Source organism: Lentinus tigrinus (genome assembly GCF_003813185.1).
Source record: "Lentinus tigrinus ALCF2SS1-7 unplaced genomic scaffold L226scaffold_38, whole genome shotgun sequence".
In the NCBI taxonomy this organism is placed as follows: Eukaryota; Fungi; Basidiomycota; class Agaricomycetes; order Polyporales; family Polyporaceae; genus Lentinus; species Lentinus tigrinus.
In genome coordinates, this window is record NW_027137947.1 from 240074 (window position 1) to 259423 (window position 19350).

General features: G+C 54.0%; 7 protein-coding genes across 7 annotated transcripts; 4 read left to right on the forward strand and 3 right to left on the reverse strand.

Annotated features, from left to right (window-relative positions):
* The first annotated feature begins 88 nt into the window (after positions 1 to 88).
* Positions 89 to 4050, forward strand: L226DRAFT_539014 (Suf-domain-containing protein). The gene is made up of 12 exons (XM_067681610.1): positions 89 to 510; positions 570 to 709; positions 772 to 904; positions 1530 to 1670; positions 1725 to 2041; positions 2095 to 2184; positions 2235 to 2650; positions 2703 to 2843; positions 2902 to 3054; positions 3114 to 3620; positions 3680 to 3787; positions 3844 to 4050. The coding sequence occupies exons 1-12, from the start codon at positions 133 to 135 to the stop codon at positions 3918 to 3920; spliced, it is 2601 nt and encodes an 866-aa protein (XP_067530941.1). The 5' UTR covers positions 89 to 132; the 3' UTR covers positions 3921 to 4050.
* Positions 4051 to 4126: 76 nt separating this feature from the next.
* L226DRAFT_230881 (uncharacterized protein) lies at positions 4127 to 4551 on the forward strand. The gene is made up of 2 exons (XM_067673090.1): positions 4127 to 4359; positions 4409 to 4551. The coding sequence occupies exons 1-2, from the start codon at positions 4177 to 4179 to the stop codon at positions 4466 to 4468; spliced, it is 243 nt and encodes an 80-aa protein (XP_067530942.1). The 5' UTR covers positions 4127 to 4176; the 3' UTR covers positions 4469 to 4551.
* Positions 4552 to 4687: 136 nt separating this feature from the next.
* L226DRAFT_547812 (uncharacterized protein) lies at positions 4688 to 6760 on the forward strand (the record flags this gene model as incomplete). The annotated part of the gene is made up of 4 exons (XM_067682529.1): positions 4688 to 4701; positions 4754 to 5044; positions 5100 to 5205; positions 5261 to 6760. The coding sequence occupies 4 exons, from the start codon at positions 4688 to 4690 to the stop codon at positions 6758 to 6760; spliced, it is 1911 nt and encodes a 636-aa protein (XP_067530943.1).
* A 156-nt stretch (positions 6761 to 6916) lies between these two features.
* On the reverse strand, positions 6917 to 13920 carry L226DRAFT_493129 (multidrug resistance-associated ABC transporter; the record flags this gene model as incomplete). Its single annotated transcript, XM_067677420.1, has 41 exons — positions 6917 to 7174; positions 7236 to 7259; positions 7325 to 7437; positions 7494 to 7755; positions 7816 to 7941; positions 8004 to 8026; positions 8101 to 8164; positions 8222 to 8363; positions 8475 to 8538; positions 8594 to 8712; positions 8765 to 8867; positions 8921 to 9160; positions 9215 to 9276; positions 9332 to 9475; positions 9530 to 9698; positions 9751 to 10024; positions 10078 to 10170; positions 10225 to 10284; positions 10342 to 10354; positions 10410 to 10497; positions 10555 to 10603; positions 10661 to 10770; positions 10825 to 11071; positions 11137 to 11177; positions 11242 to 11304; positions 11354 to 11380; positions 11434 to 11461; positions 11515 to 11560; positions 11622 to 11757; positions 11818 to 11848; positions 11906 to 12002; positions 12056 to 12116; positions 12167 to 12383; positions 12443 to 12557; positions 12611 to 12657; positions 12709 to 12749; positions 12802 to 12865; positions 12926 to 13096; positions 13158 to 13418; positions 13484 to 13802; positions 13854 to 13920. Coding segments are annotated over 41 exons (4544 nt in total), but the record flags the coding sequence as incomplete, so codon positions are not given.
* Positions 13921 to 15147: 1227 nt separating this feature from the next.
* L226DRAFT_562893 (uncharacterized protein) lies at positions 15148 to 16423 on the forward strand. The gene is made up of 2 exons (XM_067683529.1): positions 15148 to 15636; positions 15693 to 16423. The coding sequence occupies exons 1-2, from the start codon at positions 15521 to 15523 to the stop codon at positions 16225 to 16227; spliced, it is 651 nt and encodes a 216-aa protein (XP_067530945.1). The 5' UTR covers positions 15148 to 15520; the 3' UTR covers positions 16228 to 16423.
* A 176-nt stretch (positions 16424 to 16599) lies between these two features.
* L226DRAFT_574893 (uncharacterized protein) lies at positions 16600 to 18508 on the reverse strand (the record flags this gene model as incomplete). The annotated part of the gene is made up of 17 exons (XM_067685118.1): positions 16600 to 16722; positions 16781 to 16904; positions 16964 to 16988; positions 17054 to 17111; positions 17165 to 17264; positions 17325 to 17416; positions 17477 to 17525; positions 17579 to 17606; positions 17666 to 17690; positions 17752 to 17783; positions 17835 to 17860; positions 17913 to 17938; positions 17998 to 18015; positions 18074 to 18083; positions 18140 to 18238; positions 18286 to 18384; positions 18441 to 18508. 17 exons carry the CDS (start codon positions 18506 to 18508, stop codon positions 16600 to 16602), a joined length of 1002 nt encoding a protein of 333 aa, XP_067530946.1.
* Positions 18500 to 19197, reverse strand: L226DRAFT_230950 (uncharacterized protein). The gene is made up of 2 exons (XM_067673091.1): positions 19093 to 19197; positions 18500 to 19037 (listed from the first exon to the last, which is right to left on the reverse strand). Exons 1-2 carry the CDS (start codon positions 19163 to 19165, stop codon positions 18787 to 18789), a joined length of 324 nt encoding a protein of 107 aa, XP_067530947.1. The 5' UTR covers positions 19166 to 19197; the 3' UTR covers positions 18500 to 18786.
* Between the last annotated feature and the right edge of the window lie 153 nt (positions 19198 to 19350).

Here is a 19350-nt window from a genome sequence, read left to right on the forward strand (position 1 = left end):
CGACGCGTCGGTCACGGTGCGCACACGAGCGCCGACCGCAAGCACGGCCAAACACGAGCTTCAAGGGAGAAACGAACACCTTTGCCAGGTCTGCCATCGTTGTCTTCTCTCCCATCCTGATTCCTCACCACCATGACTGAGCCGTCGACGGAGGAGCCCATGCTGCAAGACCCTCCCAACAGCGTGCAGACTACCGTGGGCGGCGACAACACCCAGCTCTCCGAGAACATCCTCAACGCCTTGCGCCAACTGCAGCAGTCCAACACACCGCCCGTCCCGCCAACGCCGACGCAGCCAAGCGGCCAAGAGACGCAAGCGAGCCTTTCCAAGCAGGTGCCAACACCAACACCTCCACCACAGTCAGAATGGGAACGATTGCGTGCGCAACTGCGTGAAAAGCCCGTCGATGCTGACGGCTGGTTGAAGTTGGTTGACCTCGCGGAGGAGTCGGGCGACATCGAGAAGATCAAGGATACCTATGAAGGCATGCTCGAAACATATCCGAACACTGTTAGATTCACCGCACATCCTCGCGAGCCTCTGCCTCTCGTCTGACATGCAGCGTACAGCCGTCCGTCCAGATCGCGTACCTCCAACACTTCCTCGACGACCCGTCTCAGTTCGGCTACGCTGAGACCCTGTTCAAGAAGTTCTTGCTGAGAACCACACCCTCTGTAGAGCTTCTCAAGTTCTACTTGACATATATCAGGTGCGACTTGGCCGCCACATACGCAACCACTGCACGCCACACTCACGATCGAATGATTGTAGGAGAATAACGACCGGTCCAAACGCGCGCGATGTGATTCGCAAGTGCTATGACTTTGCGCTCAGCCACGCAAGCCAGGACAAGGATAGCTACGACATATGGCAGGATTATATCAATTTTCTGAAAGCCGGCGAGGTATGTGGTTTCTCTTGCATCTTCATTTCCGCTGCTCGTCAATTCTCGAGCAAGCACCCTGCGAACCAACTTCATGTTGATCTCAACGTGTGCATTCGCCGCTGGGTTGTCATTTATGCAAGGGCAAAGCCTTCGTCAACGTTATGTCTGACGAAGGCCTTGCCAAGTATGTGATTTCCAGGCGCGACTGGTGTGATTTCGCTTCAACCTTTCGATATGCGTCCTCAGTATGTGCCAGCCCGCGAGGCCGGCTGCTTGTCTCTAGACACGTTGCAGTGTACGCTCGGGTCATTCAACGGAAGTGCCACAGAGCTTCGCATGAACCACTTGAGGGCCACACTCTGTGCATATGTGGACCATCATTGAGAGTGTGTGACCGTCGTTGCCGATCGCTCATCCTCCGATCGTCCATCTTCGTTGGTTTCTTTGTGATGGACTTGTTTTTGTCGCTACGACTGCTGTATCACTGTAGTTCATCATATGCATGTCATCCATCCCCACCCTTCCGAGACCCTGCGTGCTCCCAATTCCGACCGCGTGATGCGTGATGATTGCGAGCGTGTGTTCTTTCAGGCATATGCCCCTTAGTTTGTAGTCGCTGAGCATGACTGACGAGTCGCCCCAGACTAACACAACGTGGGAAGAGCAACAGAAGATGGACGCCGTACGAAGAGCGTATCAGCAGGCCGTTCAGATCCCCATGGAGAACGTCAAGCGGCTCTGGGAAGACTATCAAGACTTCGAGAATGGCTTGAACAAGATCACGGTATGAGCATTCTTGCCTGTGCTATTCGCGTCGTTCATCTTTCACCGTTTACAGGCAAAGAAGTTCATCTCCGACCTCCAGGAGAACCACATGCAGGCGCGGACCGTATACAACCAGCTGCAAGACCATCTCTCCGTCCTCTTCCCGCCTCCGCCTCCCCCGAAAGGCAAGCGCCCCGCGATATGGCTCCCTCGTCCACCCACTTTCAATTCCGGCGACAAGTCACTCATCGCACGCTGGCGCCAGTACCTCAAATGGGAGGAAAGCAACCCGCTCGAGATCGAGGAGAGCAACAAGAGTACGTTCATCCAGCGCGTACAGAGCGTATACAAGAAGGCGACTGTGCGCATGCGTTTCTACTCGGAAATCTGGTGCGTCGTTCCATAAGTTTGGGACATCGGTCGTGCTGACGTGGCAAGCACAGGTTCATGGCGTATGCTTGGACGAACAGTGTCGGGAAGACCGATGAAGCGCTTGCGTTGCTCAAGGCCGGCATCGAAGCGAATCCGTCTAGGTAAGACGCATTGAATGTATGCGCTATAAAAATGCTGATCGCGCACTCAGCTTCGTGTTGAACTTCGAGATCGCTGAGACGCTTGAGTTGCAAGGTAACTTTGCAGAGGTACACGCGACGTTCGAGAGATTCTTGGACATTCTGCGCAAGGATCTGGAAGCGCTCGAAGCGAAGGTGAACTTGGCGAAATCGTCAAGCTCGTCCAATGCTTCTCAGCAGCAAGGTCAGACACAGTCTACGGATGCTCCAGGCACACAATCGCAAAGCTCGTCCTTCAACACGCAAGCGTCTGATGAACGCCCGCCTAAGGACAAGGAGTTGTCCGAGAGACGCACTCACTACGGCATTGCGTGGATCATGTACATTCGGTTTGCTAGGCGTGCTGAGGGCCTCAAGTCTGCTCGTGCTGTGTTTGGCAAAGCCCGCAGAGACCGTTGGACGCCTTGGGAGGTGCATGAAGCCGAAGGTACGTCGCTTTCTTCATGTCCCTCGTTTACTTAACTGACGCTACTACGCAGCATTTATGGAATATCACTGTGGCAACAAGGACGTCCAGGTAGCTAGCCGGATCTTTGAGAAGGGCATGGAACTTTTCAGCGACGAAGTCGAGTACGTACTGCGCTATCTCGGCTTCCTCATTTCCATCAACGATGAGAATAGTAAGATAATTTTCTACTCGTCCTCTTTTGTGGCTGCTAACATATGTCTTCTGCACAGACGCAAGAGCTCTGTTTGAGCGTGTGATTGGTACCTTCCCGCCTGACAAAGCCCGTCCCTTATGGGAGCGGTGGGCTCGTTATGAGTACCAGTACGGCGATCTCGCAACTGCCCACAAGCTCGAAAAGCGCGTGGCGGAGGTGTACCCACAAGGTATGTATTGTCATATGCGTTAGTCTTCGACATCCTTGCTGATATCAAATCCGTTGCAGATCCTCCTATCAAGCGCTTCGCACACAGGCACAAGTACTTGGATATTGACGCAATTGCTACGCGTGATCTCGGCTTCCAGATCTCTCGATCGGGCGGGTCGTCCCGTCTCAACGGCACTGGGAGCAGCAGCAGCAGCAGTGGCCTTCTTGGGCGCACGGACACTCTGCAATCCATTGTGTCTGAGGCAGCTAAGCAGTCGACTCCTACCCAGAGTACGTCCTCGAAGAGAGCGCAATCGCCGGATCATAGAAGGCGCGACGAGAGTCGCGACTACCCGTCGAAGCGTGCCCGTCCTGGAAGCCCCAGCAGAGGTCGCGACCGCGACAGATGGGATGGCGCGCAGCACCGGCGCCATGGGTCCCCAATGTGGGACAGAGAGCGAGATCGTGAGGGTCCGCCTGCCACAAGGCGCTTCAGGGAAGAGAAAGAAGAAGACAAGGGCGTGCAGTTGCCCGGCGTCCTCAACTGGTTTATCGGCACTCTTCCGGCTCCGAATACATTTGATGGTGAGCATGCCATTGTCAGATACATGTGTGCTTGTTGGCTGATGGTGTTGCGTTTACAGGTCCTATCTTCCGTACAGACGATCTGATGCAGCTGTTCCGCAATGCTGTTATACCGTCATCAAGTTCCGCAGGGAGACCGCGTTCATCTCCTCCCCCTCCTCGAGCTGGTGCGTCTCTTGACGTCTCTGTCCGTTGTACACCTCCTGATGTCCATTTTTTGCAGCTGGTGGTGGAAGGCCACCCCCGGACTATGGCCCGTACCAAGGTCCCGGTAGTAGCGGGCGCCGTGGGCGCTGGTAGTGTCCTCTCGCGCTCCAAACCTCGTAGTATAGCTTTTTCTCTGCAGTCTATTGCTTGTACTTCGCTGCATGCATGTTGCTATCGAATATAGTTCGTAGTTACCCTTTCCGCTATATATGACTTGCGAGCTGCACTTCACTTGGGGGATTGATCGACGATTCCCCACGCTTTCCGTTCTGTGTAACCGCCCATATGTGGCTGCGCACAACCCCCTTCGCAACCACCATAAACTCGGACCGCGCCTTCTACCACCGTCATGCCAATCCGTGGAAGTAATCATTCAGCACTCATTGCGGATGAGGCACCATACTTTCGATCTCTCGCCGATCTAGACGACTGGGCAGCGACGCCCACCAAGAAGTTAGAAGGCGTGTTGCCCTACGTTCCTCGCAGTGAGGCGGAAGGCGTTTCTGGTTCTGCCACGAGAGGCAAGCTGCTGGTATAAACCACTGAGCTGCATATGGCTATTGGTGCTGAAACCTTTTTAGATGTGCCATGACTATAAGGTTCTTCGCCGACAGTCGAATTCGCATGAAGCGACAGGCTGACCAACTCGGACGTATCGTCTAGGGAGGCTATGTAGAGTCGTCCACGGCACCATCATATACCTTCAACTTCTGGCATTACTGCGAATCTTTCATATAGTAGGTCTCCGCCACATCCTCCAAGAAGACGGTCGGTGGTTGATGATCAGAAGCTTCTCTCACCATAGAGTGACCATACCTCCCTCGGGATGGACGACAGCTGCCCATCGTCATGGTGTCAAGATGCTCGGTAACCTGTATAGCTCTCATCTTGCGTTGAGTCTATGGATATGCTGATACTATCCTCAGGATCTTCGAGCATGCAGAGTCCGAGGCGGACTGCTTACGGCTCCTGGTGGGCGCGCTGCCGAAAGTCGTCACCGGCCCCGCGAAACCTGATGCCCACACGCTACCGGCATCACCCCACTACGCACGGCTACTGGCGGACTTGGCATACCAGAGGGGCTTTGATGGGTACCTGCTCAATTTCGAAGCCGTCCTTCGCGGCGGGGTGGAGCAGACGCGCGCCCTGACGATGTGGATTGCCATGCTAGAGCAAGAGCTCAAGCACAAAGTTGGTCCACACGCCGAAGTGGTCTGGTAAGCGTGATGTTTGTGGTGAAGTGTATCAGTTGAGTCTTACGATAAGGTTTAGGTATGACAGCATCATCGTGGATGGCAGGTTACGCTGGCAGGACAGGCTGAATAGCGTCAACCTTCCTTTCTTCCTACCCTCCACTGCATTCTTCTCGAACTACACCGTGAGTTAATATTTCTGTGAATGTCCTCCCACCTTCTCACGCCTTCTCCAACCAGTGGCCATCCCCATATCCGTCTATGACCGCGCAATATCTTCTGAGCCTTGATCAGTCCAAGTTCCACCACCCGAAGCAACTTCAAGACATCTACATCGGAGTCGACGTATGGGGCCGTGGCTCGCATGGAGGAGGCGGCTTCGGGCTCTACAAAGCGATCTCGCACGTAGATCCAGAGTTCCTCGGACTCAGCGTCGCCCTCTTCGGTCACGCTTGGACATGGGAAAGCGAGCAGGACAAGCAAGGATGGTCATGGAAGTCATGGTGGGAATACGAGAACAACCTTTGGCTCGGCCCCAAGCAGCTAGGCGAAGAGGTCCCTGTTCCAGCGTATGCACTGCGCGAAGGAGAGCCGATGTGCGAGCATGGGCCCTTCAAACCCATCGCGGACTTCTTCCCTCGTCGACCTCCGCCCAACCCAGCCCACCTCCCATTCTTCACCACTTTCTCTCCCGGAGTAGGGTGGTCGTGGTTCGTCCGCGGAGCCCAAGTCCTCCGCTCTGAATCGGGATGGACTGACGTGCACAAGACGACGTCTATGGGAGACCTCCTCTTCCCGCGCCCGAATCTCGCATGGGAAGACGGTGACCGCGAGGAAGCCGTTCCCGTCGCTACATCGGACATTTCGATAGACGACGCATGGCTCGGCAGTAGCTCGGTCGCCGTTGTTATATCTGCGCCTGGCTCTGTCTCTGAAGACGCATTCTTCCGTTGCGTCTGGCTTCCAATCCAATCTCTCGCCATTGCCCCGCGCAGATCCTACAGACTGTCCATTGTCTACAAGCTCGATGGACCCGTAGAAGCAAACGTCGGCGCCTCGGTGAAATCGCTCGCGAAGGAGCTTGATGCCAACTTCGACGTGAACTCTGTGTCCGAGACATCGCTGCCTAACGGCTGGACAGAGCTTTTGCTCGACTTCACCCTCGCTGTGGACCACCACACTGACATTCTAACCGCTGCTGGACTTGTCATCGGTTTCACCTGTGAAGACCCGACGGAGGCGGTGGCCTTCTCAATCAATATCGGTGCACTCAGTGTCTACGCCAATCCTCTCTCGCTCACGCACACCCCACTCAATCACAAGGTCATCTGGGCAGACTTCGCGCGGAACCAGCCGATATACAAGACAGTCTCGCCTTTCGTCGGTACCCTCACTTGGGGCACGGGGATATCCCTTGGTCCGGTGCCCACCCTCACCCTGACGTCGCCTGAGGATACAGAAGCGGCCTGGATCCTGGACCATCCTCCCCGATCTTTTGCCTACTTCAATGTATACATGCAGGCGCATACTGGCGAAGGAGGTGCTGTGTCGCCTGAGACGGCCACGTTCGTCGGGACGACGGGACTGGACGGGCGGGAGAATCGGTTTTACGTCGATCCAGCATGTCTACCCGCGGAGGTAGAAGGTGCGAAGGGAGTGCGGTTCTACGTGCAGGGAGTGACGGACAGGGGGCAGGTGCTGGAGTGGGAGGACTGTACATTCGTGGATGTGACTCTATGAAGCTTCTTAGTCGAAAGACTTGCAGCTCTCAGCCGTCCAGTTGGAGGAGAAGGAAGGTTATGGAACGTGTACCGCCGTCTCGCCATTGGAACACGTGGCAGTCTGCCCCGGATATTCTCAAATTACTAATCTCCGAGGTCGTTCACTCTCGTTTGGACTATGTAGGTATGTATATGATTGTCTGGGACACGACAACTGCGGACCTTTCCAATCCGCTGTGCTATAAAAGGACAGATCTAGTGATACCTGACAAAACGTACATGCATGCACCTGTTCGTTACCCTGATCATTCTATGCGTCGGTGCTCTTGTCCGCGATGGCTCGTAACGTGTCCCTGTCCCTGCTCTCGTTGACCAGGGCGCTGAAGAGACCGTCATTGTTCCTGAGTAGCTCGGCAGGAGAACCGAACTCGGCCTATGTGCATACAGTGAGTCCTAATGGGACGGAATAAGGCAGTGGATACAGAGATACTTACGACGCGGCCAGAGTCCAAAACCAGCTAAAACGATATCGAGTCTTGAGCATCATGCTATCCAATACATAGCAGAACGAGACGACACTCACAACCTTGTCCGCATCCATGATGGTCTGCAGCCGATGTGCGATGGTCAGTACTGTCGTATCCTTGCTCACTGTCCCCCGAAGCGATCGCTGGATGATGGTGTCCGTGTCATAGTCTACCCGCAGTGAGATGAGGTTATGCAGGGCATCATGCATGTCATCAATCACGCACCAATCGCCGACGTAGCTTCGTCAAGGATGAGCAGCTTGCTCTGCCGAGCGATCGCCCTTGCAAGGGCCAGGATCTGCCGCTGCCCGACTGATAGATTTCCTCCTCCGCTAGAGATCTGCGTGTCGAGGGTGATGTGGCCCTCGCCTTCCGTGCTCTGGATGGAAAAGAGTCCCGAAGCGCGAAGAGCATCATTCAGCACAGCGTCGTCAAACTCGGAGAACGGGTCAAGGTTCTGGCGCAGGGTACCACTGAGGAGCTCAGGCTGGACGAGATGGACATTAGCTGGTCTGGTTCTCTGTGAGTGGTGCGATGAGAGACTGACCGTTTGAGGGATGATAGTGATCTTGGACCGCAGTGCGTCGAGGTTGATGGAGTCTGTCAGGATCCCATCATAGTATACTTGTCCCTCGGTGAGAATCAGACGCAAGAGTGACAGCGCTAACGAGCTCTGCGGAAGACGCATCATGAACCTGCCATCTGAACCTGAGAATAGAACCAATTATAGTTTACCTTCCCGCTGCCGGTACGCCCGACTATTGATAGATACTTAGTAAGCAACGCTTCGCGATAAGAGTACCAATGCGCTGAGACTATATGTGGCACTTACCGATCCCGACGCGTTCACCAGACTTCACCTCGAAAGAGATGTCATGCAAGACACGAGGCCCGTCCTGCAAAGCGCTCAGTTCGTTACAATGTCAAGCACTGCGTCCATGTTGTCTACCTACCGCTGAGTACCGAGCAGATAGGTTCTCCACCCGTAGACTGCCGCTAGCAGGCCAGTATGCTGGGGGTATTCCAGCGGAGGTGGGAGTCGCCTCGTGCTCGATGTGCACATATTGTTCCACCCGCTCGAGACTGGGAACATGACTAAATTAACATCCGCCTGAATTTAAGACTTACTAGGGCATACCTGTTGCCTGGAAAGATTGATTGAAGTAAGACAACTTGCATAGAGAGTAGCAACGATGATGTTTGGACATACTATGAATTTCGACGTCGTTGACGAGACGGACCCACCAGAGGACAGTGTTGCTGAAAGCAACTGATGTTCCGAGTCAAAGGCTGATCAAAAGGAATTGTTTGGCAGCGCAACGTACGGGCCTGGTCCAAGACAAATCCTGTTGCGGCAGCTCTAGCACCCGGCCCATACACGAGGTAGGTTGCAAGAGATGCAGCGAATATGGTAGACAGGATGTCGAAGCGAAGGGCAATCCACCTGGGGGGATAGGGTCAGCGTGCAATTCCAGAGTCAAGCTATACGTCAGAACCTGTTGAGGTTATAAAAGGTACGTGTGGCACGAGTGTAGTCGTCCAGTTTGAGGTAGGACTTTTGGATAAAGTGCTCTTGCGCGCCATACGCCCGAATTGAAACTACAAGTACATAGGTCAGCTTCAAGGTTGGGCAGGTTCCATCGACTGCCTACCTAGCCCGGATAACGTCGTACTGAGGTGCCCGAGGATGGGCGCGCGAGTTCTGCTCATCTCCCGCTTGACTGGCAGTTGGGCCTTCAGGTAGATTTGTCCCCACCAGCCACCGAGCACAGCAGATATGGCTCCCACCACGGAGAAGATGGGTGCCACCGTGACGATCGCGGCAAACATAATCAGGAGCGAAATCGTCGTGTCGTATGCGTTGTAGAGAGTTTCGGACAGCGGACCATCGACTGTGAGACACCATGAACAAGTTGCGGAGGGAAGCAAATGGGAAGGGGACGCACTCGATTGGATGTCCTGAGTGCAGCGAGCGATGATTCGAGACGTCGGGGTCGTGTCCAGCCACCTAGAATTTCATTGGATGAACATCTTTGGGCAGATGAAAAGGCCGGCGGCGTTACCTCAATGCCGCGTGCAGAATGGACTGTATGAGAGACGTGTGGATCTTCTCAGAGGCCCTCATGATACCAAACAGATAGGTAATGAAACTTGACCAGCGAGGTATGTAGTCCAGAACGATGAGTCCAAAGTACACACCGAGATAACTTTGTGTGCCGCCGGAAGTGAGACAAATTTCCCAACATTGGAGAAGCACTCACAATGAAACCGGGACGCTTGATTGTTGATTATCCTCGTACTGTTGCGCCCAATAGCCTAGCCAGTATAGTTGCACTACATTGACAGTCTGACAGATCAGGAGACCGAAGGTAATTGAGCCCCAGAATACGACGGGGTGGCGGCCACCTATGTCAGACAAGTACGCGCTGACTGCGTGAACGTCAATACACGAGCGTGAGACGGAAATGGGAGCTGGGCTCACCTGTGCGCCGACTGACGTGCCCTTGCGAAATCTCTTCGGGAGGAACGAGCTTCCCTTGTCCGCTCGTCGCGGACTGCTTTGTTTCGGTGTCGCCCACTCCACTGGCATCTTCCATATCAGCCGCAAGTTCTTTCCGCTCGACGTCGAGCTCCTGGGAGAGAGCCGCATCTTCCTGAAGCACACGCGACCATTTGCCTTGGTGGGCGATCCTCCCGTCCTGACCTAGGGATACGACATGGGAAGCAACGCCCTCCACGACAGCAACATTGTGCGTCTGTGAATCCGTGGTCAGTTCCGCATAGTGCGAGGAAGCCGATTACTACGTACGACCAAGATCACGGTGCGACCGCGAACAATGTCGCCCTTGAGACACTTCTCAACGATCCATCGTGCGGTATGTACATCCAGCGCAGCGAAAACCTGGGGACTGTTCAGCTCTGTTTACCTTCAAGATCTTAATGATGGGGTTCTCACGTCATCTAAGAGTAGAGTTTCTGCAGACGAGTACACTGCTCTAGCAAGGGAAACGCGGGCCTGCAAAGATCAGGGTAAGTGGTACTCTGCCATGTTGACAGGTGCGTGCAGTGCTACCTTCTGACCACCGCTGTCAGAAGACATCAGACACTCTCGATTCAGCACGTCAGCTCACAGTGACGTACCTCAGAGTTAGGCCTCGTTCACCAACTTCAGTCTCGTCGCCGTAGTCGAACAAGCCGAGGTCATGCTCTAGCCCGCACTGTTGGATAACTACATACATCATTTATCAGTACCCCTCCGAGGACTTGACAGACAAGTGCGGAGTACCTTGTTGGTAGCGTTCTTCAACGTAGGGGCTGCCGAAGAGAATGTTCGCCTGCAAATACATGTTGAGATGCTTGGCATCACATATGGTAGATAGCCCCGTATGTACCTTGATGGTGTCGCTCAGTATCCAGGATTCCTGGGGCACATACGCAACTCCTCTTGAGCGCGGCAAGCCGATGTACGACGCTGGGCTGTCTGGAATCGCATGCATCTCGCCTAGACTCTGGCATCAGGGAGACAATCAATGGAGAGAAATGAATGTCCGCATACCGAGCAACGCCAATAACAAGGCGGTCTTCCCTGATCCGGTCGGCCCGACTACAAGATTGACATTCCCTTGTTCAAACGTAACCTCGTCGATACGAAGCCCGAACGAACGAGTCGTCGGGGTGGATTCGGAGTGCTCGCTACCTTGCTCGGACCAGGCAAACGTGGTATCACGGATACCGATCACATCGTCTCGAGCGGCGACTGGAGAATGCAATGCGGGTGCGGCGAACTCATCTATAAGTTCAGTCTATATATCATGCAATAAACGGCCGTGAGTGCTCATTCCATACGAGTGGATGCCAATGAGTGTACCTGTTGTAGGAAGTTCGAGATGCGTTCCAGAGAGACCTTCGCTGGTTCCAGTCGAGGCTGGTCAACCCTGGGACATCCGGTAGCATACGGTTTATTCGTACATACCTTGTACCATCACTGGGAAAAGACGCATACATGCGCTCACGTTCGAGCTTAGGGTATCGAAGACTGTGGGATGTGAGCTAGGTAACGGCGTAGGTAACGAGTTCCAACTCACTGGCTATGGCCGAGTACACCCGAGAGGCTGAGAGGGAATCAGAGCTCCATATGACTGTAGCGGACATGACAGATACTTACCGGTGAGCTCCTCCTTCATGATGACGGTCTATGGTTTGGCGAGTCATCGACTGTATGCATCACGAGAGAACCTGAACTCACGTAAGTGAAGAAGGTGAAGAGCATGACGAGCATGGGGATGACGAAGCTGTGAATTCGAAGGTATGAGAATGCAACGTGAAACGGCGAGAAGATTTCAAGAAACGTACTTCACGTTTGCGCTGAGCAACAACACAAACTTGAATTTGAATATTCCCTTGAGTTCAGCCTGACGCTTCTCATTGATCCTTTCCGCGGTGCGTTCCTCCCAGGCGAACAGCTTGATCATCCGTATGATGGTGACAGCTGTGAGGTTGCGTCAACCAGCAGTTGAGGAAGTGGAGTGTTTGAGTAGCCTGAGCGTACTTTCAGAGATCTCTTGAACGCGTGCGTCCATCTACGAAATGCGTCGGCTTCGCGTGACGAGAGGGCCATGTCTCAACAACTCTCTTACCAGCCTCATTCTCTCCCTCTGGATTTTCTGCATCCATGCGACAAAATATCCAGGGATAGGCCACACGATGATCATGCCAGCTAATCCGACGAATGCACTACGTTCTCTCAGGTCAGCACAGCAGATGAGTGCCGATGGATTGTAACATACCTCCAGCCAAGTAGCAGGTACAGAAAGACTATGCATCCTCCAATCTGGATCGGGGCGAATACTACAGCTCCCGCTCAGCATTAAATTCGGTGTGAGCACAATGGGACGTACGAATCTGCAAGAAATCCCTTCCTTCCAGGAGGTTTTCAATGTCGTTGGTGGCGAGGGTAAAGAGCTTCCCGCTGAAATTCTTGCTAGTACTCGAAGACCTGTTGGTAGATGGTTCCTCTGTGTGGCTGGAGTCTACGTCCGCCTTCATTCGAACGCGCAAGGCATGGTTGTAGACTAGTTGCGTGAGCATCGCCCCCGCTTGTACTCTAGCTCTACTCTACAGGAATGATGCATTGAGCGTGTAAGGTACTAGAGGTGAGGTATACTGGTACGTACCGCGAGGAAGATGTAGAAACTCATCGCTCCTTGACTGATTAACGGGCCGAGCGACAACCAGGCAATCCAAACCCATGGTCGGATCGTCGCATGTGCCCCGCCTGTCTCCACATACCTAGCTCGCTTTTCAGAATCTGCAAAACTGAGAAAAGTAGACGGTAGGCGTACTTCAGTAGCTGAAATAAGCCGATGGGGCTCAAGAACCTGGTAGCCACCTGGTAGGTGTTAGATGTTGATACGGCTATGGCGGAGATGAAGTTGCTTACGCGGATGGCGTATACAATAGTCAACAATAGATATTCAGATCCTTGAGTGCTGGTTAGACTAAACGAGGAGTCTCATATGAAGTCTCAACTCACGGAAGACGTAGAGTAGGCCGAACAGCAAGCCTCTCTGATGCTTCCCGACGAATGGGTCCAAAGTCTAGAGGTAGTATCGCATTAGCGCAACTTATAGGTGAAGTAAAATCTGGCCCCTGCCCACCTGGAAGCTACGTTTGACCATGTAGTCGGTTCTGTCGTAGTCTGCGAGCGGTGGAAGCTTGTCCAACGGGCAGTCTGCCATCCTTGAGGCGTTCAAGATGAATTTTTCCAAAAAAGCATATGTCACCAATGAGAGAGGAGACGCTGTCTGCTCGGGACTCAATTCGCTCGCCTAGAGATTGGTGAACAAACGGAAGTAACACGAGGCAATACAAGACCTGTCTCTCACGCACTTCTCGACCAACAGGTATGTGCCGCCGCGGTGCTGTCAAAGGAACAACTATCCCTGCGAGCGTCAGGGCGGATAATTCGACCCACAGAATCCATCCATCCGAAGTGTCCGCAGGGACCAGGGTATATGTCGCCAGAGGCCAAATGTCACGATAGGCGTAGGCAATCCAGGTTGTCAGCAAAAGGAAAGACACGTGTCTTTCCAAGGATGCACTAAATTGCTGATGTACGATTGACGTAAACGAGAGGCCCGATGTATATGCCTAAACGGAACCAACTGAGGGGTCAGTCCGAGGTCCAGTGAGCTGAATCTATGTAGTCCACATACGTATACAGCAATGAGACTGAGATTCAGAAAGTGCGCCTCTCCTTCTGACTTGCCTGCGACCGCGGTCGCAACGGATAGAGCGAGTAATAAAGTGCATAGTAGTAGCCGAGAGACCTGGAACTTGAGAAGAGCGCGTCTCTCGCGGTGAGAGGCAACTGTTGGTTGGGGTTTTGCCGGGCCGTCGGGCGCAGGCGTTTCGTATCGAGCGCCTCCCAGCTTCGCACGTTGGGCGAGACGCACGGCGGCCTGTGTGAACAAGACAGCAAGTGACACTATTCCTGCTCCTGCTGGTATCGCGACAATACTGTAAGGGATCTTACTAATGCAAACAATGAGTATTTGCTATCAGGCAATAGCAGGGAGGACCTACGATGACAAGTTATCCCGAAACAAGTTATTCCAGAGGCCGATGAGGTGCGTGGACTGTACGATCATGGATGATACTGCCATGCGGGGAGGATAAGGCTGAGACTTGCAGGATTTCCACGTCCACATCGTCTATTTATTCACCGCCCGGATTGACGCTCGGTTCTATGCCATCTGGCCAATGCAGCATGCTGGCCAATGGAAGCCATCACTGTTCAAGATCCCACGTACGGTCGCCGCACTTCAAGCCCTTCAAGGCTCGTATAGCGTACGATAGAGGCTGCTGTTACGTACCGAGGGAATTGCGGACGAATACCTTCCCTCGATCCCACACAAGAGACTTGAGTCACCCGTCTATTTCACACAACGTAACATCATCCTCGACTTCATGTGCAATAGTATGTTCAAATACTAAATCTTCCCATCACTGCGGATAAGCACACAAACAGGTTCCGAAGGACGCTGGCACACTCCATCTCATTCCCAGGTACCAGCCTCATTCAACTAGGGGTTCTATACCATGACTGGTATACTGTAGCAGGCGATAGGTGAGTCTTCTCTGGTTTGATCATTCATCTCCCAGACGATAAGGTAGGCCCAGTGTAGATTCGACGACTCTCTCGCTTAGCATGATCGCCTTCCCCCTCCCTCCCCTGTGCACCGATAGGGCTCAAACTTCATAAACAACTCATATGAACATTTATGAACATGATCTCGCTTTCCCCGTCCTCTGCAGAGTGCTTGAGGAGGAGATATGGCCCTCAAAAGTCACGTGTAGTCGTCGGATCTACATTGGGTCTACCTTATACTCACGCGCCGCGGCGGCCAGATGCGGCATGTCTCCTGGGAGCGCCCTCTTCCCCCTTGCTTCAGTTACTCGCTGCGCGCTGATTGTCATACCCGAACCGGTCACTGACGCTGATGAATACAAACACGGCGGCGAAGGGTGCCTCGACGTTCACCTTCAACGCATGAACAAATGACAAAGATGCACTGCGCTGCAGAGCGCCCGAGTATGTCGTCTTGGTCCCACTCGCCGCCGAGGAGGATAACTCGAGAATGTGCAGAGCGAGCCCTCGAAACATCCTGGCGTACCGCCTCGGAGGTTCACCTTAATCGGCAGTTGAGTGCTCTTACAACGACTACTCCCACCTCGGTTAACGTTTCGCCGTGACCAGTGGTTTCCGACCCGGCTCGCCGTGACCGCGATTTCAGCAGAAAAGCCCTTTGCATGCCAGTGGCCCACTCCATGGGCACCCAATAAGGCTGGTGGCACATTGTCGAGCCATAATGCTGCGGGAGACTTCGAGCAAGACCCAATGCCTGCTCCGCACATGATTACCAACCTTATGTGACGGCATGCTTTGGCCACAGGCTAAGCGCAGGAGCTAAGGACCGGAGGGAGTGGCGAGCTCGTCCAAATACGGGAATTCGCGACGCCCAGAGCTTGGACCTGCCGGGTTCACACCACGTCGGCTGTGCTGCCTATGGCTTTTGGGACAATGGCGGCCCTTCCAATGTACGGAGACGCTTCCCGTGTTCGCAATGCGAGTAGGGTGGCAGCTCGGGGGATAAAAGGTCGGTGGACCAGCTGGCCAGGATGCCCATCCGCCCTCTTCCCCCTCTCCCCCCGCTTCTACCTCTCGACACATCGGCTGCGACTCGAGGAAGATGTCTGCGACGGACTTGACGATGGACATCGACTCGGAAGACTTCACGGTTCCCGTTGACGGCCAAACAGACTTGCCTGCCACTGAGGACGCTCCCCCAAGGCTCCCTGCCTATATGTAAGTGTCTCCTTGTTACGTGTGCTTCTGGAGCTCCACGCTGACTTGGCGGACAGCGTCGTCAAAGAGGAAGGCTACTCGAGCCTTACCGACGCAGTGGAAGACGTCGAGGCCCAGCTCCTCGACGGAGAGCCCACCTACCGGGATGATCTATTGCGGATGCACAACTCATTGCTCGACTGGGATCCCCCGGCATCGCTTGAGACCGGCGCATCCTCAGAGACCTCGGATGCCATGGATCTGGAGGAATCGGGCGGTGACTCCGGCGAGACTGTGGAGGTGGAGGACGTTCCGGAGTATTGGGACACGGACGGTGTCGACTGGAACAACAACCCGCCGGTCTGGGATGGCCACACCATCCCCGTGATGGATGCGGAGGTCATCCACACCTACATCGATGACCAGTTCATCAAGAAGGAATATCCTGTCACATGCAAGATGGGTAATTGCACGCAGGAGATCAAGGGGAAAGGCTGCCTCAAGAGCCACTTGTGGGGGCTTCAGCATCTCAATATCCGCCGGGTCTGTCGGCGGTGCAACCGTAGTCGACGTCGCGACAACTTCAGCGGTGGTCATAGTTGCAAGGCTTAAGCTGGAGCACACACGGCGGCTGACACGGATATTACGGTGATGCTGTTACCATCTGAATCGACGTCTCGATGTGGAGTGTAGGATTATGTCGGCAGTTTCGTCTTTGCTTGTACTCCAGCTGTTTGTATCACCTGTCAGATATCATATCGGAACTTCGTGTCATGGGAGAACCACCGAGCTGTGTGCAGACTAACACGGGGCGAGAGTGGATCCAATCAGTATATTGTAGTACTAACGAAGATCGCGACCTGTTCCACAGGAGATCCTTCCAACAGCAAGACCGAATGCGACATCTAGAAACGTAATGCACTGCGCGTAGAACGTCGCGAATATACCCATACATGCCCAGAACGAGGCTGATAGTCGAGGAGCCTACATGAGCTCGTCCTTGTCGTCCGCGGTGATCGCGAGCCCGATATCGGCAGCCTTGTAGTCGTCGAAGTCGCCATCATCGTCGCGGGTGACGACCGTCTCCTGCATCACCGTCACTTGTGGCTGGAGACGGAGGACGCCGTGAGCATATGGGGTCAAGTCGCAGCGATAGAAGACGTACCGGATGCAGGTCTGTCCGGGGTATGTGTGTACGGAATTGCGGAGAGCGCCGCGGAGTGAGCTTGTAGGTATTCGGATGGATGGCCCCGACTGTTGCCTCTGGGGTGATTGCGTTGATGTTGAGGCTGCGTGAAGAGGTCGACGTCAGCTGCAGTCGGGATCCTCGCAAAGGAGGGCGTCTCACGTTCCAAGGAAGGAGTTCGCATATACTGAGATAGCGAAGATGCGTGCCTGATTAGTAGGCTGGTATGACTGGCGGGAGGGGAAGACGCACGCTTCGTCTGCATCTCGATGAAACCGAAGAAAACGAGATTATGTCTCTGTGTTACAAACTGCCCGGGTGCTCAGGAGTCTGACGACGATACACGAGGGGAAGGGAGCTCACAAGAACGATAGTAAGGATGGAGAATATTGCGGCGACCGCTCCAGTATTGACGACGTAGGTTAGGAAGGTGTCCACTAGGTTGCCAGGCGGATTATTACCGCTGAAGATGGTTGTGGTTAGCATGAATCAGCAGGCATCACATGGTCTCCGCAGCACGCACTTCTGCTTCTCCACACGGGTAAAATACGTCGTGGCGAGCATGATGATAATGTCCGCAGCTGTTGCGCACCCGAGACCAACGGTCACGGTCACCTACATGAATACGGAAGAGACAGGTCAGTCGGATGTTGAGCGATCGTGGATTCTGCGTACCAGAGGGGAGAGGTCGTATCGGAACGCTATCCATTCCTTATGTCCCAAGCTGCGCCTCTTTTCAACATTTTCGATACATCGCGGCGAGTTGGGCGAACTCACCTGATTACGAAGGAACCGATTGAGCATGCTGGTATGCCGACGGTGTAAGGATGGAGACTGAGGGTAACGACTGAGAAGCGGACATACCGAAGCAGCCGAGGGAGAGGATGGTCTGATATCGGCGTGAACGGGTGTGAACGGGTAATCATACAAGGGGCCGAGAAAATGCGTACCAAAATGAGAGGAAGATATATAGATTTTCCCACTTTGCGGGATGGTCAGGATAGGCGTCATGTACGAAAGGATGGAGACGTACTGGTATATATCCTCTTGGCATAGAAGCTATCAAGCCGTAAGTAATCAAGCCCTCGGAAACTAACGAGGGTGCACATACCTGTGGACCAACAGCGAAACGATGGCCTTGCCAAGAGTCGCATCGTTAGTTCGGTAACGACGGCGCGTAATTGAGAGGAACATACCCCGACTAGAATGGTGGCCTAACGTTCGAGAGGCGTCTCAATAACTCACTCTGGTCCGAGGAGAAGTATGACTTACGGAGGCACCCCTGCGCATCAGGCCGATTAGTAAACGCAACGAGGATCAAGACTCTGTGAATCTCACCAACTGATGTGATCCATGTAGTCATAATCTCCGAAGTGGTTGATCGTGTAGGCATAGACGAACTGGATACAGAAGGCCGTGTGTACGCCTTCCAGTATCCTGCCCGGTGGTCAGAAAGCAGATGTCGCGAGCGACTAGGCACTCACCATATCGACCCAACAAGCGACTTCAGATACTTGCTACTATCTATCGACGCGTCCGTCTGGAAGAAAATGAAGGACTGGATGGTTGTCGCGCCGAAGAGCCTGTAGGCAGAAGTCAGGATGAGCGTCGGAGGGTCGGGACCGGGTGATGAATTCACATGCACGCGAGGCAAACCTCCACCAGGATGGCGCCAAGCACGCCCACAACGCTGCCAGCCGTCGCCATAGCTGAACGCGAGAGTGAGGGAGAAGGAGACGATGAGGAAGCGCGATGCGCGCGGGGCCGGGGGATGGTGTCTTTATCGACTCTCAGCCTGGTCGCAGCTCTCCACTTTGCATTTGCGGGCGGCAGAGTTTTTTGCCACCAGTGAGCCCCGGGACGCGCTGGATTAGTAGCCGGACTAGATTCCGTGGACGTTCTGACTGTTCCTATAGACCGGGTGGAGCGTCGGTCCATGTCGATCGCCGACGGGCTCGTGGCGCGCGAAAGGTCGCGGGCTCTGTTTAACCGTGCAAGTTGAGCCAGATTGGCCTATCGGAATCCCAGCGGTCTACGCGGTTTACTGAAATGATCAGAGTGACGGTTACACAGGGGCTCGTTAGACAGTTTACAACCGGCGGCATCCGATCGGTGTGCGTGCTACCAGTTGCTATGTCCTTACCAATGCATTTACTGGCCACGGATGTGGACACCAAGGCTCCAGTCGCAGACGCAGCATGATAGCAGAAGACTATCAAAGTACGGAATGAGAGGCCTAAGTGGTGAACACTATGATGGTTAGAACCTCTGGCAGGTACGTACACACTGACCTAGTCGGGACGTCCCGGCTTCCCGAATGGCAGGCTCACGAGATGCGTTGCGGCAGTCCCAAACTCTATACATGAGTGAGTGAAGATGAAGAGAAGAACATGGTGAGTTAGATAGTAAGAAGCAAGCTCAAAGCTCGGACAGCGAACAAGGTGGTACATACTTAGTGGCCGGCGTGCCTGGGTTACGCAGAGCCATTATGTAATCGTCTCGGCCTTCGGAGCCGGAAGGTCAGTAAATGGTGACTACTACTTAAGTAC

Coding starts and splice junctions, on each gene's coding strand:
- L226DRAFT_230950 (XM_067673091.1), bottom strand. CDS start 19,165: ATGTATAGAGTTTGGGACTGCCGCAACGCATCTCGTGAGCCTGCCATT. Junction 19,038..19,092: donor AGCCGGGACGTCCCGACTAG/GTCAGTGTGTAC, acceptor TTCACCACTTAG/GCCTCTCATTCCGTACTTTG.
- L226DRAFT_562893 (XM_067683529.1), top strand. CDS start 15,521: ATGTCTGCGACGGACTTGACGATGGACATCGACTCGGAAGACTTCACG. Junction 15,637..15,692: donor CCAAGGCTCCCTGCCTATAT/GTAAGTGTCTCC, acceptor CTTGGCGGACAG/CGTCGTCAAAGAGGAAGGCT.
- L226DRAFT_230881 (XM_067673090.1), top strand. CDS start 4,177: ATGCCAATCCGTGGAAGTAATCATTCAGCACTCATTGCGGATGAGGCA. Junction 4,360..4,408: donor CCACGAGAGGCAAGCTGCTG/GTATAAACCACT, acceptor AAACCTTTTTAG/ATGTGCCATGACTATAAGGT.
- L226DRAFT_539014 (XM_067681610.1), top strand. CDS start 133: ATGACTGAGCCGTCGACGGAGGAGCCCATGCTGCAAGACCCTCCCAAC. Junction 511..569: donor TCGAAACATATCCGAACACT/GTTAGATTCACC, acceptor TGCAGCGTACAG/CCGTCCGTCCAGATCGCGTA. Junction 3,788..3,843: donor TCCTCCCCCTCCTCGAGCTG/GTGCGTCTCTTG, acceptor CATTTTTTGCAG/CTGGTGGTGGAAGGCCACCC.